Here is a 15,450-nt window from a genome sequence, read left to right as displayed (position 1 = left end):
ATGTGTCACATTTCCCTCTTCCTATTGGAAAAGCAAAAGTTGTATCCAAGATGGCCGACTTCTAAATGGCCAATTTGGTCACCACCCATCTTGAGGAGTTTGCCCCCTCACATATACTAATGTGCCACAAACAGGACTTTAATATCACCAACCATTCCCATTTTATTACGGTGTATCCATATAAATGGCCCACCCTGTATTTCATGAATCTTTTGGTGACCAAAATTTCACAAAAATACACATTCAGCAACATAACTCTGTAACTTCTGTCGGTGCTGTGCTTTTTTGGAAATCGAATTTCCCAGAGGAACCCACCCGAGGGATTAATAAAGTTCTATCTAATCTAATCTAATCTAATATTACATAAATTCCAGTAAAGTAGAATAACAAATATGGAAGTATAGCATGCACTGCTCCCACTCCCATCTGCTCCTGTATGATTCACTGAAAATATTCAAAACTATACACAGGAAATGATGTTCAACATCTTTCAGGTGTTTCAGCCTTGCAAGGCATTAACATTTTTATTAGACAAAAAAGAAGCCTGTTTTCTCATTTCTTAAATGCAAATATATGCTAAGGATAAATTAAGTTCCAACATTTGGTCTCACCCATGTAAAATTAAGAAGAGAAAATAATAACAGTTAATAATAATAATTTTAACTTAGATTTGTATAGTGCCTTTCAAGATACCCGAGTAGTAGTAGTAGAAAAAATCATATCAATGAAATACTGAAAACCAAACTTTTTATTCATATTTTGATAGCATGAATAAAATTGTTTATTGGTCCACTGGCTGGACTAAGTTGTAGCACTGCTAACCCACCTTTTCCTTTTTTTGTAAGATTGCATAAAAATGAAACAGCATTGCTGCATTTCATGACATGCTTTCTGGTTATTATGGGATTACAGTTAATTACAGTGAAAATGTTTTGAAGATTTTGATTATTTTCTAACTAAATGACATTGATACAACAGAATTTGGTATTTTGTACAAAGTCAAAAACTCCCACGTGTTGGAATTACAGGTTGATTTCGTTTTGTTTATGTCTCTCTGAGGAGTCACATAAATTTAGATTTTTTTTGGTAAAAGTTAATTAAATAATGTAGTTTAAAACTCTAGAACTCGGAAATATTCTGCAGGTAATATAATTATCATATAGGTATTAATTTAAAAATAGAAGGATATATGTAAGAGGTGTTTAAATAAATACATTCTTTTCAATTGACCAATTCACATGGTGGTTGATGACATTGAACTCAAAGACAAAAACTGAATCTTAAAATTACTTTTCAGTGAGAATGTTACTATTGTGGAAAGGTTTGAAGCTTTTGAAACAAGAAACACTAGAATGTATGACCTTGGTACACACAAATTGAAAAATAGATGTGTTCACATGACTTGTAACTCAAAAGAATGCCAGTAAACCCTAAGCTGGGTTTCATTGAAAGCCTCATAAAAAAATAGAAATAAGTAAATCCCAAAAAACACAGTCCTACTGAGAGACTGATAGTAAGCATTCTCACAAACATTTCCGTCTACTTAGATCATTTATTATCTTTATTCTCTACAATTTAAATTCTAATATTTACATCTACTTTTCATCTGCAGTCCAGTTGAAAAAAAAAAAGATAAAACGCAAGAAATAGCCAAATAAGGCTACTAACTAAACTCCTCAACTACTCAACAGTCGGTGCGATCACCACATCTTACTTACAGGAAGAAACCCACGAGATATTATCTGCTATTCAATGTGTGAGTCATCTAGATTTCCATCAGCTTCACATTTTATGTATGCATATGAGGGAGCACTCTCAAATCCTGTTCAGATAAAGCTGCTTTCTGCCATTAAACTCTTCTAAGTAGCACAACTTAAGCACTAGACAATCAAGATATCAGGTATAAACCCTTAATTAGGTTTCCTCAAAGTTCCCATTTTAATATTACTTAATCACATCAAATCATTGCAATACATTATATTCCCAATTACTCGACAGTAAAAGAAAGAAACCGGGGCCTCTGCCAAGAAATGATCTCCTCAAAACTAAAAAAAAAAAAATTTCTGAAACATCTTTAATGAGCAAGATTGAAGATACCATCTAAAAAGTGAAATCAGAAAACACAAATATGAAATAATTAAACTCTGATTATATATAGTTTAAAGACTGAAAAAAATCATAAAAAAATAGTAGATTTCCATCAAGTTCACAGAGGAGTTTTCCCCTGCTGGCTTCATTACTGTAAGCTATGCTTGACGAGAAGCTGTGACATCACGCAGTGACTCATGACAAGCAATTCTGCCAACATTATCTTGGTGTTTTGAAACTGGACAAGACAAGAGAGAGATGGATCTAAAATTAAAACTGAGAGCACTGTGCAGTCATCGGCTAATGACGAGTCTTGACTATACCCCTGGATAATTGTCTATTGTGACTCTAATAACGAACATACCTTGCAAAACGAACTTCATGTGTTATTTAACATGAACTGAAACCGAGGTTTCATTTCACAGTTCAAGGAATTGAGGCCATGAAGTCATCAGGAAAGTGTTTACAGATCAAAAGAGCTGAGGCTCATCTTTCTACAGACTTCTTTACAACCTGAAGTCTTTTTACTACTAGAGGCCATTAACAATAATGCAGTTTTAAGACAAATCAGTTTTCAGACTCAGAGAATAAGCTAAAAGGACAGTCTATGACGTGGACACAGTTAGCAAGTTTAACATAAAGATTGAAACCACAGACTCTAAAACAGCGGTCCCTAATCCGCGGGCCATGGACTGGTACCAGTCCGTGAGTCGTTTCGTACCGGACCACAGGTTTTCACACAAGGTGTATATACTTTATCTGCAATATATGTACAGCTTAAATGGTCAGCCATGTTCCCAGGGATTTTTTTTTCTTTTCTATTTTGTGGTTGTATGGGTTCAGTTAAGCTTAAACTTTTGTTAGGAATTTATATACAGTAATTTCAAAGCTACTCAAAACACTCTTAATACTGTATTCAGACAAACAGATATGTCACCTTGTTAAGCAGCCAGAAACACATTAATCTTACAGTGTACTGCTGACTCTCCATAGTGCTTTCAGGGCCTTGAGACATATGAATATTTTGCAGAATACTTTCTCGAGAACTGCTTTTGAACGCAAGGTTTTCTTGACACAATAAAAAAAACCTTTTTTGGCACCATCAGCAACACAAACAATTCAAACTTCAACTACAATTTTCCATAACTGTGCTTTGCTTATTGAGTGAAAATCACTATAAGCCACCTTTATAAATAAAACATACACAGAGCTCAGAAATAAAAGGAAAACAATTAGGCTAACAGAGACATTAGTGATAATTAGGGGTGCTCTAAGAGATCCCTTAAGGCTCACACAACAATACAGAAATAGTGAGAAAAGCTGCATAACATTAATGTTGCCATGATAATACAAATTTACATAAAACAACACTCCAGGCAGCAGTCTACACGCCTACCCATGAGAGATGGCTGATTTTCTTCAGCCATTCTTTATGACAGGTCCACATGAAAGGTGTTCCCTTCAAGAGCTTTAACTTAATATATGATTAAAAAAACCAACCTAACACAGTGCGACATAATAATACACAAATAGAAATGTTGAAAAAAACTTACATTAGCTTGTATGATGACTAGGTATCTTGTTATATCCTCATAGTTGAGTCTTTCTCTGAGAACTACAGAGCCAAACAGTGTCAGCGGGATGTCAAAGGTTCTGTTAGCTGTCTGAAAGACAAACAGATACATTACACACATCAAGAGTGAGTCGCAGCCAGGGTCGGCCATTCACTCTTTCTCTTTCAATACAGTTTTGACAAGGCATGCATTACACTTGTTTGGTTTAAGCAATGAACCTGACTGTGCAATTTCAGTATAAATATATTTTAGATTTCTTGACATGATACAAAACTTAAAAAAAAAACAATTCATGCAATCTATATTTAAAATAATTCATTAAAATTATTATGATGAGAGAAAAAAATAAAGACTAGTATGGTTATAAAATAGGTGACATTCAAAGAAAAATAAACCAGAAGAAGACACAGTACTGACAACAATTTGCTAAAACAAAAAACAGAAATAAAGAATTTATTCAAAGGAGCTGAGATTCAGCATCAACATTTCTCAACTGCACAGATAACATCTCAGTGTTTCTACTAAAGCTTAATGTGAACAAGTGTTAATTTCTTTGACTAGTTTGTGTCAAAGACCTTTTTTCTGATGAAAACAAGACAATTAAATAAATGCGTGAGGACAAAAATGAGATGACAATATTATGGAGAGACAAGTTCAAATCAGAATTAATTAAGTTTTATAGTGAGGCAGGATGCATTCAGAAGTCATCCAATCAGAAGAATCTTCTTGTGCACTAAGTGCACTACAATTTGATCTGTCTACAACAAACAGGGTAGGAGTAGGGCTGGGAGATTTGAGGAAAATCTGATATTGTGATATTTTTTGGGGGGGCTATATCATAATACACAATATATCACCAAATGTTTAAATCCAAATTAACTATTCATTATTTTTCCATTTTGAAAACAACAACAACAACAAAAATCTGAATGAATTGAAATGTTTTATTTAAACCATTTTAACCATCAGTTGACACAGAGGTTACTGTCACAGTAAGTCTCTTTCTGTGGTCAACACTAGGCCTTCAACAAAAAAAAGATAATAGCAACAAAAAAGTACATGAAGCAAGAATTGACGACACAAAATAAAACAATTCAAATTAAAAAGGTGCTCTTTTGTGCTTATAACATATAAAAATTGTAAAATAATTAGTGCAGAGTTTAAAAGTCTTAATTTTGCACTTTCAGCTGGCGGAATATTTCATGCTACTGCTACCTTTTGCGGCAATAGTTTTGCGGCATATTTTGCAAACTACTCAAATTACTGCATCTTGTTCTGCAAGCTCCATGTGAAATCCAGCGAGTCTCGCTTACCCGAAACGCCTCCTGTCACCATATTTTACTGGTAGTAGATAAACACGCATGCTCAGCATTGTGTCAGGTAGAAAATTTTCTGGGATGGCGGAATTAATGATGCATTCACAGTGCGTAGGATAAAAGAAAAACTCATGGCGACTGCTCAGTATTTACATGTCAATTTATACTCAGTGGTTACGATAAAGCCATTTTAACCATCTTACGTGGACAAACTCATGATTATGTCGCCCAGCCCTAGGTATGAGCTCCCTGTTTCTCATGAAAACGTAACAAAATGTCAACACACAAGGAGGAGATGAGTTGACATCCTCTACTGACACATTTAGCAGCTCTCACTGGCACAGAGAAACTTTTACACAAAACCTTTCGGTCAATTAAATCAACTTCGAATGAAAGTAGACTAAAAATAAAAGAATTAGGATGCCTAAATTATAACTAAAACTAAATGATGTTTAAGTCAAAAGACTCCTTAAAACAAATTTGGTGTCAAAATTAACACTGATGTGAACATTTAAAGAGATAAGAAACGGTGCTACAGCTGACTTTATGAAGAAGATTAATTGTGCAGTCTTTAGCAATGATCACTAATCTTAGAACAGTAAATGCCTTTAGTCAGTCTGCTACTGAACTCAGGTAGCTCAGTTAAACCCTGAGACAGTGAAAAGTAATTTACTCCAAACAGCCTTTAACATTAATTATGGCTGAGATGAAAGTAAAGCACAAGGAGAATCTAATGTAATAGGCTACTGTTTTTGAGCATCAAATGAAAATTTCTAATATTTTTTTTATTGTTTATTACATTAATGTTGCTATAATGTATATTTTATATAAAGATGTAAATAGGGAATTGTAAGTGCTCCTTTCTGGATGTTGGTTGTCTTTTGCTTAATTTTGCTGGTGTGCATTAGGAAACCAATTTGTAACTTGTTTTTAGAAACTGGAGCAGATTGTTAAAAAATATGATTTCTAAGATCAGTTTTGGCAAGAAGAAAAAGTAAACAGTGCTCAACTGTGATCTCAATCAAAATTTAAATCAGTACTGCTTTATACTCTATTGTCAAAGAGAAGAAAGAGGAAGAATAAAGAGGCAGAAGCACTAAAACTGCTTATGCAGCTTTGCTGCTTGGTCTCTAGTGAACATATACCCATGCTACACCATGTTGACAGAGATCCGTGGGCAAGTGGATGACCTACCGGGTCTCTCGGATTGTACTGGATGGTGTACTCTATCTGTCCATTGGGACCGTCATCAATGTCTGTTGCTCCATTGTTTCCTGAGAAACCAGAAAAGATAGTCGTTCCAACTGGAGTCAGCTGAAAACACAACAGAAAAAGAGAGTTTTAATATTTTTCTCTATACACCTTTAGTGCAACAACCAACACTGTGCTGTTTGTTTGTTTGTTTATTTATTTCAATTTAGATGAACAAAAAGAGAAAATATGCTTTGTAGCACATTTAGGTACGAGCTCATTTCCATCTGCAGTCCCTGGATCGGTTAAAACACAGTGAGATCCAGTTCAAGTCTATCAGAAGAGACACATACACAAACTCAAATACCTGCACGTATGGTAGCAAAGGGAAAGCCACACAAATCAAAATGTTAATCAATAATTACACAAAAAAAGAAAAAGTTATCATAAACTAAGAATCACAAACTGATGCTCACAAGACTCACAGTCAAAATCTGTTGTTTCAAATCCAGAGAGAAACTACATTAACTTGCACCAGTGTTCAAATTGTTTTTAAGCATATTACAAGTTTTAATTGATTTATAGGACAAAGCTGACTGCGCAAACTGGTGCCTTGCTTACGCTCATTTACTGAGAGCAAAGCTGGACAAATCCCCTTAAACATGGGAGAGCAGCATCATGGAGAATCTTATTTACTAAACATCCATCTGAGTAATATATTACATTATCAAAACTTAATATATTTTATTTAGTAAGTATATGGCATGACATTGCCATATGTCAAATCAGGGTCAAATCAGGCTTGAAAAATTGCCAAAGAGAAACAGTTTGACAAACATAAAATAGGATTTTTCACCACCAACAGGATTCCCAAATTGTTTAAAACTTGTCATGGTGGTATCTTCACATGGTGTGCAGTGTCCTTAAAAAAGACTGAGCAAACTGGACTAATGGAAGACAAAAGAAGACGTGACAGGCTTAAAAAAGTCATGCAGATAAGCAGCATCTGAAAGTCATGTCCTTGAGAAATAGGAAAATACAGAAACGGGGGGAAAAAAAAAGACCTGACACAGGACCTGAGAGATGCTCGGACAACAACATTATTGCAGCAGTGTGGATCATCTTGACAGAGAACAGGACAAAAGGCAGCCAACATCCAAAGAAGAGCTCTGAATGTCCCTCAAGATGCCCGGAGAACTATTCCTGAGGACTAAGACTAAGAAATGACAAAAAAGCTTCTCTAATCGAGTTCAGACTTGTTGAAAAATAAAGGTGGTCATACTAAATATTCACCTTAAAGCTCCTTTAAACTCATCGTCCTCATATACTGTGTACTTATGCACTGCATGTTTGCATGTTTCAGTAAATAACTACATGTACTTCCCATTTTCCCACCAAAATATTTAAATAACGAGTGGCAGCTAAAGATTTTGTACAATACTGTAAAATAGCTTGTTGTTGCAGTTGTTTACAAAAACTCACTGATCTGTGAGCCAGTATTTTCCTTTAAATTCAATGTCACAGTCAGAAAAAGATAGCTTGCTTTCATACAGAGAACAGATAAGGCATTCAAAAAGAACGCCATTCATTTTGATTTCATTTTTCTAAGAGAAATTTTTAGGGTGGAAGAGGCACACTTGCCACCGTGCATAGAAGAGACGAACTTTGCCAATATATGTATCGCTGTGCTATATTTTTCGATCCATGTGCCAAGGGATCTGTGATTACGTGTCAAAGCAGAAGTTTAATCTCCAGACAGCACTGGAAGCATCCGCGATTAACTTTAATTTAGCTGTTGCACCAGTGATTTGTTACATCATTTCCCTCAACAGGGTTATCTTTGCCTCCCACTGATCTCACAATGGTCTTCAGAATGTCTGATGCTGTCACTTTGCCACTTCTGGATACAGCTGTAATGAAGCAACTCCAGACTCAAGCACCGGTGCCAGCTCATGAAATCAGCCACAGTGATCACCTTGTACTCAGAAAAAATACTCACTGAACTCATAAATTGTGTCCTAGACATCCTTATAAATAACCATATATCATCTGTCTGTCTTATAAGTCTGACTCACTTGCTTGTAGTCAGTATTTCTTAGAAATAGACAGCAAAGAAGAAGACTAGATTATAAGATTTCAGATGAAAGTGGATGAACACCTTTTGATTTCAAATTTACTGCTTTTGTCTGAGTTCTGGGGCCAATAGAAGTGAATTAGAAAATAGCTGACCACCTAATGAGCCCACTTCCACTCAGATCCCAATAAATGTGCTACTACTTTTAAATTACTACCTACATCTGAATTAATGTTTTCATTTTTTAACTTACTACCGCAAAATAGAATAAATTTATCTTGGCCTTCCACAGGGATCATATTTTTTTTTACAGTGCATCTTCTTAATTGTATTGTGAACCTTGGTAGTGAATGGAGGAAACTATTATAGTAGGAGTAATGAGGAAGTGGAAATGCGTGGGAGGTGATGGGGTGGGGACAAGAATCGGCGACAACCAGAAATTTATATAGTGTGGCAACGAAAAGGTGGGAAAGGTTGAGAAAAGGTGACATAATGAAGAGGTGGGAGTGGTGAGGGGGCATGTGAGTGTGTATATGTGTGAGAGCCAGGGAGGGAGGGAGAGGTGTTCTGCAAAAACAGAGGAGAGGCCAAGAGAAAGAAAGGGAGAGACTGAGAAGACAGATTGAGTTGGACAGGCTGTGGAAGACTGTATAATGAGATATTCTACCGGGACTGCTAGGACTGTGCTGGCAGCCGGCTACATGTATCCTTGTCCAGCTTAAGTTTGAACCTCCTCTAGTTATATTTTTGCTTCTACAGACTCTGGAGAACAAACTAACTGTGGGATTGGCATCATAAAGATTATTTTGGAAACCCCAGAATAACAGATATAGATCGCTCATATAGCTGCCCAAGAACTGAGATTTTTTTTCATTACTGTTCACTACCTTGCCCTTCAACTTTGGTATGACAGCAAAAACGCACACAAAAAGCCAGACGATGTGCACTGTTGCATTTTCTCTATAGAATATATAAAAGGGCATGACTGAAAGAGCAGCAGTGGAAAGGCTTAGTGTACAGTACACTTGATATGTTGTATTCATGTATGAGTGAGCTGCAGCCCCCCTACAAACACACTCGGCTCTCAAACTCAAATCGATGACTTTGATTAATACTTTCACAACAGCAGCAGCTGTGCAGGTCGGTTTAATGAATGGCTTTATTGCTTTATTTCTTTCTTTTGACTTATCTTTTCTTCACAGACAGAGATGGCGCACGTTTTTGTGTGCGACTGGGTTTTTACCTCATTCACGGCGACGTAGTATCTCGGCTGCTGGAAACGGGGCGCGTTGTCGTTGCGGTCTCGAACAACGATGCGGACCTCGTGTAAAATCACAGTGCCTATCAGCTCATTGGTACACTGAACCTGAACCACGATGGAGTGAATGTACGAGGGGGGCTGGAAAAGAGGAAACACAGGAGGAGAAAGAGGTTCTTAAAATGTTAAATGTGCAATTTTAAATCAAGTATATTTATCTTGAGGGAAAAAAAGATGTTACAAAAAAGGACTACACAAAGACTTTGTGTATTGTATTTACTTTTTGTGCCAAATCACACAGTCAAAAACAAGCGCTGGATTACTTTAGAACAGGATGATGAATGTTTACTCAGAGGCAAAAAGAGCTAAAACCTGCTAAATTTCTCACAACAGCACATGATGGCTAAAGTAAAAAACATGTAAAAATAAATATATAAGAGCTGTAGATATGTAAATGTACTTCCATTGTTTATGTCTCCTGGGGTCAATCGAAATAAAGAAAAACTAGGAGCAGAAACTGCATTTGCTGAAGCAGCAATTTTACTTTTAGTTTAGCATACAGCACAATGAGTGAACGCGACTGAAGAAAAGCTAGAATAAATCTTACATCTCTGTCCAGAACCCGTCCCGTGCTATTTAGGTAAAGGGCTTGTTTGGAAGGGTCAAGAATGACCCAGCGATCGTTGTTGTCCCTCAGGGACAGAGAGATGGTTCGATCCGGACCTTCAGCCACGCCATTGATGTGCATGTTGTCCACCAACAATGTTCCTGAAATAAAATAAAAGCAGGTTTAATAATCCTTTGGCTCGAGAGACAGACGCAGCGTCCAGAGCTTCAGGATGTAAAAAGTAGAATTCAATTACCTCTGGAGTTAAACAGAAACAGACAGAGAAACCGTTTGGTCCAAAATGATTAATAAATGAAAAGGAAGCAGGAACAATTCAGACGGAACCCTCAGTTTTTCTTCATGTTCTCAATTAAATATATACCTGGAAATTATATGCCGGATGTAGACAAAGTCAAGGGCAATTACGTGGAGAACAACATAGAGCCAGAGAGGAAGAGAGCGACATGAGGGGGGGAAAAAAGGCATTTAGTGGGGCTACTCTGCTTCCTTCTGCTATAACTATACCTGGAATACTGAAGAATGTCTGCGAACGCAAAACATAACAGACAGACTTCAGGAAGAAACAAGAAAACAACAAATGTTTTAATGATTTAATTGCTTTTCTCAGCCTGGAATTAATTAAAGAAAAACATTGAAATATTTTTAAAAAGTAAACATTTTAATAAGACAGATGGCAAAATGAAATAAACTCGATTAATTTAATACAATCATCGGTGGGTGGTGAAGTAATTTGGGAATTAGACAACTACTGGAAAGCAAAAACAAAGAGAGAAATACAGTACGAACAGGAAGAAAAGACCATTTAAATGGTATCAGTGAGCTGTAGACATTTAAGCTGGGCATATTATCTGCAAAAACAAAAATTAAGCCATGAGGTCTGAGAAGGCACATTACATGAGAAATGATAAACTTGGAAATGTCACAAAATGTGCTGTTATTTGTTGTTTGTGGGTGAAACTGTCAATGAAAATCAAACAGGGATGTTTATATTAGTGGTGAACTTGTGATGAATAACTTGAGCGTTGGTCTAATGTGCTCCTTGTTATATTTGCTGATGTTCTCATGTCGTTAACCATAAAGGACCTGTTTTAGTTTACGGGAAATAATTAAACAGAGAGGAGGCAAAAAATAAAAATAAATAAATAAATAAAAGTGGAAAAAAACAACTACATAAAAAAAATGAATCACAATGTATCCGCTTGACTCCATTTGTACAGCTCCAGCAAAATGCAAGTGACCCATTACCAGACTAATAACACATCTCACTTGGCATCTGCCCTTTCAACAGATGATGGTACATAACGACCAGGGCTATGCGCTACAAACCAAGTCCAACTCGCCCAAACAACAGGAAATCATGCTGAGCAGTTACACGAAGGTGGTTATTAGCTTGAAAAGTAAACCCAAGGAGTGTGCTCACATGAGAAAGGTCAGCCACAAACACTGACACGTCTTCTGGCAGTAGAACAGCATATTTTACCAAGATGATCGAAGTATTATGTTAGAAAAATATGAAGGGATGAAAAACAGAATGGACAATCTGTACAGCAACACAGCTGCAACTAGCCAAAAGAGTAGTGGGTGTGAGCATGTGTGGTAGAAAACAAAGTACGGTATTTAAAAAAAGAAAACAATATATGTGTGTGAGCATTTAAAATCTTTTGGCCAACAGGTACTAACATATCACTACCATTTCATGTTCCATTAAATGAACAGACTACTTTGCTTGTTAAAAAAGACCTAAAAACACTAAGTTTGCGTCGTTTATCTGTAACTTTAATATAAGGTCAACAAGTACAAGGCTTAGGTGCTATTTTCAGGCACCTAAGCCTTGTAAAAATTGCTTTATAATTGCTTGTGGCCAACAGTAAAAAAATGCAGTTAAAGTTGCCTAGGGATCTAAAGTTTTCTTTGCAGCTCATTAGAGAAAGATAAAAAGAAAATTTAGAGTGTCTTCAAATTGATTGCTCAGGAGGCTAAGATAACCCTCTCTATGAACCACCTCCATAACACTGAAAAGAAGGGCTAAACCTGAAGATCACTGTGGTTTTCTCGAAGCCTCCCATCCTTTTGTCTGAGCAGTAAACTGTCAGCAACATTAGCAGCTGCTTAAAAAAGACTTATTTGTGCTCAAAACCAAGCATTGTTTTTTTCCCCCATATGTACAAAAGAAAAAGTATTCACCATTACACGCTACAGCAAATCATGTGATGCCAGTCCTTTCACCCCCTTATGTGCCTGTCTTGCAATTCTGGAATGACGGAAATGATTGGGCTTGTTCTTATTCTTTCTCACCCTTCTCTCCTTCCTCTACATCCTTTTCCTCTTAAACCTTGTTTGTGGTTAGTGCATTGGTTGCTGCCAACTGCAAATTCATCATGGCCATGTGACAATTTACATTGGCACTTGAGTATCACTACACTGAATAAATAGGGGCCACAGTTTAGAAAAAACTAATTCTGTGTGAGCACTGATTGACGAATAGAAGAAACAGGTAGCAAGCATTAAAGGATTGCAGTTTGCTTTTTTTCTTGTGTTTACTTTTTTAGTTTTTCTCTAAACTTATCTTTTTAAGCTGTTGCAGCACCTTCATCTCTGTAATCTGGGACTCTCTGAGCTCCTGCACTGATATATTACTGAAATGATGCTAAAGATTGACCTTCTTTTACACTCATGTCTCCAACCGGACCGCATATGTGAAGTTACGAAAACTGAGTGGTGCACAGCAAGTTACGCCTCATTAGGCTCATGCCGTTGTTCACAAGGGCAACAGCGGCTTGTAATGCAACCTAAAGTAAGTCACTTCCGTAATCACTTTATATATTTCTGTATTGCAGTAACAAATTTAATTGCTCTACTAAATTTAGCAATCACTTTATAATTTCAGTCATATGACAAAGAAAGTTTTCACATGACCATAAATAGATCTACAAACGACTAAGTGCACCTTTATCACTTCCACAGGAATTAAGAGGGTAAATAGTAGCCAGGTGCTGTTAATCAAATGCACTTGATTAATTGAGCAAATGTCACCACCTCTATAAAAGTAGAAGTTTTTACAGTCTGCTGATCTGGAGCATTCAGGTGTGCATTATCACAATGCCACAATCTTTCCTGCAGTCGACGTTCCGGCAAATTGAATTCAAGGTCAAACCATGCTACTCTCAGAAAAACTTCAGAAAAACAAAGAGCTACAGCTCACGCTCTATAGGCCTTGGTTAGCATGTTAAATGTTCATGGTATCACAATAAAAATAAATAAATAATAAAAAAGAACAAATATGTCTTGTTTGGAATGATTACCAGGAGAAGGTGACATATCTCTAAGAGAAACATGGTGACGTTGTTTAGGTTTGCAAAGTTGTATCTGAACAAACCACAAGAGTTCGGGAACAACATTCTTTCAACAGATGGGACCAAAATGGAGATATTGGACAATAACACACAACAATTAAAATGTCAAATATCAGCACAAATACTTCATACCAACTGTTAAACACAGCGGTGGACAGATGATCATTTACGCTTGTTTTTAAGCCACGGGACCTTTGCACCTTGGAATTATCAACCACGAAATCCTTTGTACGCGAAATAATCGTAGAGTGAAATGTACCATCCGTCTTACAGCTTGACCTAAATTAGGTCAGACAACAGGATAATAATCCAGAGCACAGCAGCAAATCTATAAAAGAAAAAGAAAAAGATCAAGGTGCTGCTATAGTCTAGTCAACGTGGCTCCAAAACACTGAAAAGACTGAGAAAATCTTATAGAAAATTATGCTTCAAGTTATTGCTACTGAAAGTGGATCTATGAGTTATTGAATCATGGGGTTAACTTATTGTTTTCTGTACTAATTAAACTATAATACTGATATTCAAGAATGCAAGCTGGGAGGATTGAAAAATAAATGTGCCATTTTTTATTTGGACTTGTCAATCAGCTGATTTCCTTTTCTCATGGAGTGCTCTAACATTTGAGAAGTACAGATATTATTTTCACTTTTATTGCACAAATGGACAAGAATATTTATGCAAACTGTGCCCAGGCTGGAAACAACTGTCTACTGTTGCTAACATCACATCCATTCCTTCCAAACATATCAAAAGAAAATACTATTCCCTGCTGCAGAATGATGCTAAATCTGTGCCAACCGCAGCCAAGCTTGATTTCCAACAGGAAACATAAACAGCGATGAGTCTCCACTCCTACCTGTACCTTATCTGAAATAAAAATCCCTGTCGTTGCATCATTTTTTCATACATATAGGATCGCAACCCTTGTGTGTTGTTCAATCAGCCTGAGAGCTATGCTGGCGGGGGCCTAGGGTCACATGGGTCAGCCAGGTACAGTACAAGGGGAGAAGCCAGATTAGGGGAGATCTCTGTAACTCCAGGTTGGTACAAAAAAATAAAATGAAAAGCAAAACCTTTGTAACAGAAACAACAATGTAAATTTTGTTGCTGCCTTAAGCACCCAAGGGTATACTAGGAGAACCAGACCTGATCTGGCCTATCAGATTTGAGAAACAAGTGCTTTTGTTTGTAAACAATTACATCTGTGTTCATCTGTGCTCAACGCAACTCAACTTTATAAGACAAAATGACCAATGCACCACACAAAAGAGACAAAATGGATAAAAACAAAAAAAGGAATAAAAAACTACAAAAACTTCTACACCTACAAACTACTGTGTGTATGTTCATGTGTGTAAGAGAACCCTAGAAAGTTGAGAAGCAAGCAGGATTGTGTTTGCTCGCTGGAAAACTTCTCGTCTGTGTGCACACACCCGTCTGCACACACAACAACATAAACACACACGCACTGAGCGATCTCATATCTGATCTGCCAGACATAAAATTGGGTCATGGCCTTCTGTGCTACCATGGAAACCATGTCAAATGCTTTGCTGTGATTTGCTGATTTTATATAAACGAGGAACTTTAATGAAATTGGTTTCTTTATATGAGAAATGGGATAGAAAATGGAATTCATTAGGGGGCTTTCATTCCTTACCATCGTCTGGCTATCTCTCTGCTGGTTTTTCTGCTGATTTCTAGCAAAAATTAAAAAAAAAAAACCCTCACCAAGACAGGCGAAGAAGCCTGATAGAAATAGTGCCTATACCTTGTATAACTGTGTCTAATTTGATACCACAGACCATCTAATGCAAATGGACTCTTTTCACAGTGACCTCACTTTATAGTAGACTGAATACAGCACACAGCAGCATCTGATTAAATTGACCCACGTGTTAAAGCACACGGGCAGAACCATATGAAGCCGCCGGTGTGTGTGGGTGTGCACGAAGGAGGGAATTGCCT

General features: G+C 36.8%; 1 protein-coding gene across 1 annotated transcript in view; it reads right to left on the bottom strand.

Moving 5' to 3' along the window:
- Positions 1–15,450, bottom strand: part of LOC146663594 (protocadherin-15-like) — a 234,345-nt gene that overhangs the window by 159,602 nt on the left and 59,293 nt on the right. Inside the window, exons 5-8 of the mRNA XM_085416436.1 lie at positions 10,109–10,269; positions 9,487–9,642; positions 6,173–6,292; positions 3,642–3,752 (exon numbers count right to left, since the gene is read on the bottom strand). Of these exons, the coding sequence (XP_085272562.1) occupies positions 3,642–3,752; positions 6,173–6,292; positions 9,487–9,642; positions 10,109–10,269 (548 nt within the window). The remainder of the gene's footprint in view (positions 1–3,641; positions 3,753–6,172; positions 6,293–9,486; positions 9,643–10,108; positions 10,270–15,450) is intronic.

This window comes from Rhamphochromis longiceps, linkage group LG8, assembly GCF_057381845.1.
Source record: "Rhamphochromis longiceps isolate RC_006_pf linkage group LG8, R_longiceps_female_GT1.1, whole genome shotgun sequence".
Lineage (NCBI taxonomy): Eukaryota > Metazoa > Chordata > Actinopteri > Cichliformes > Cichlidae > Rhamphochromis > Rhamphochromis longiceps.
This window is presented reverse-complemented; position numbering and strand designations above follow the sequence as displayed.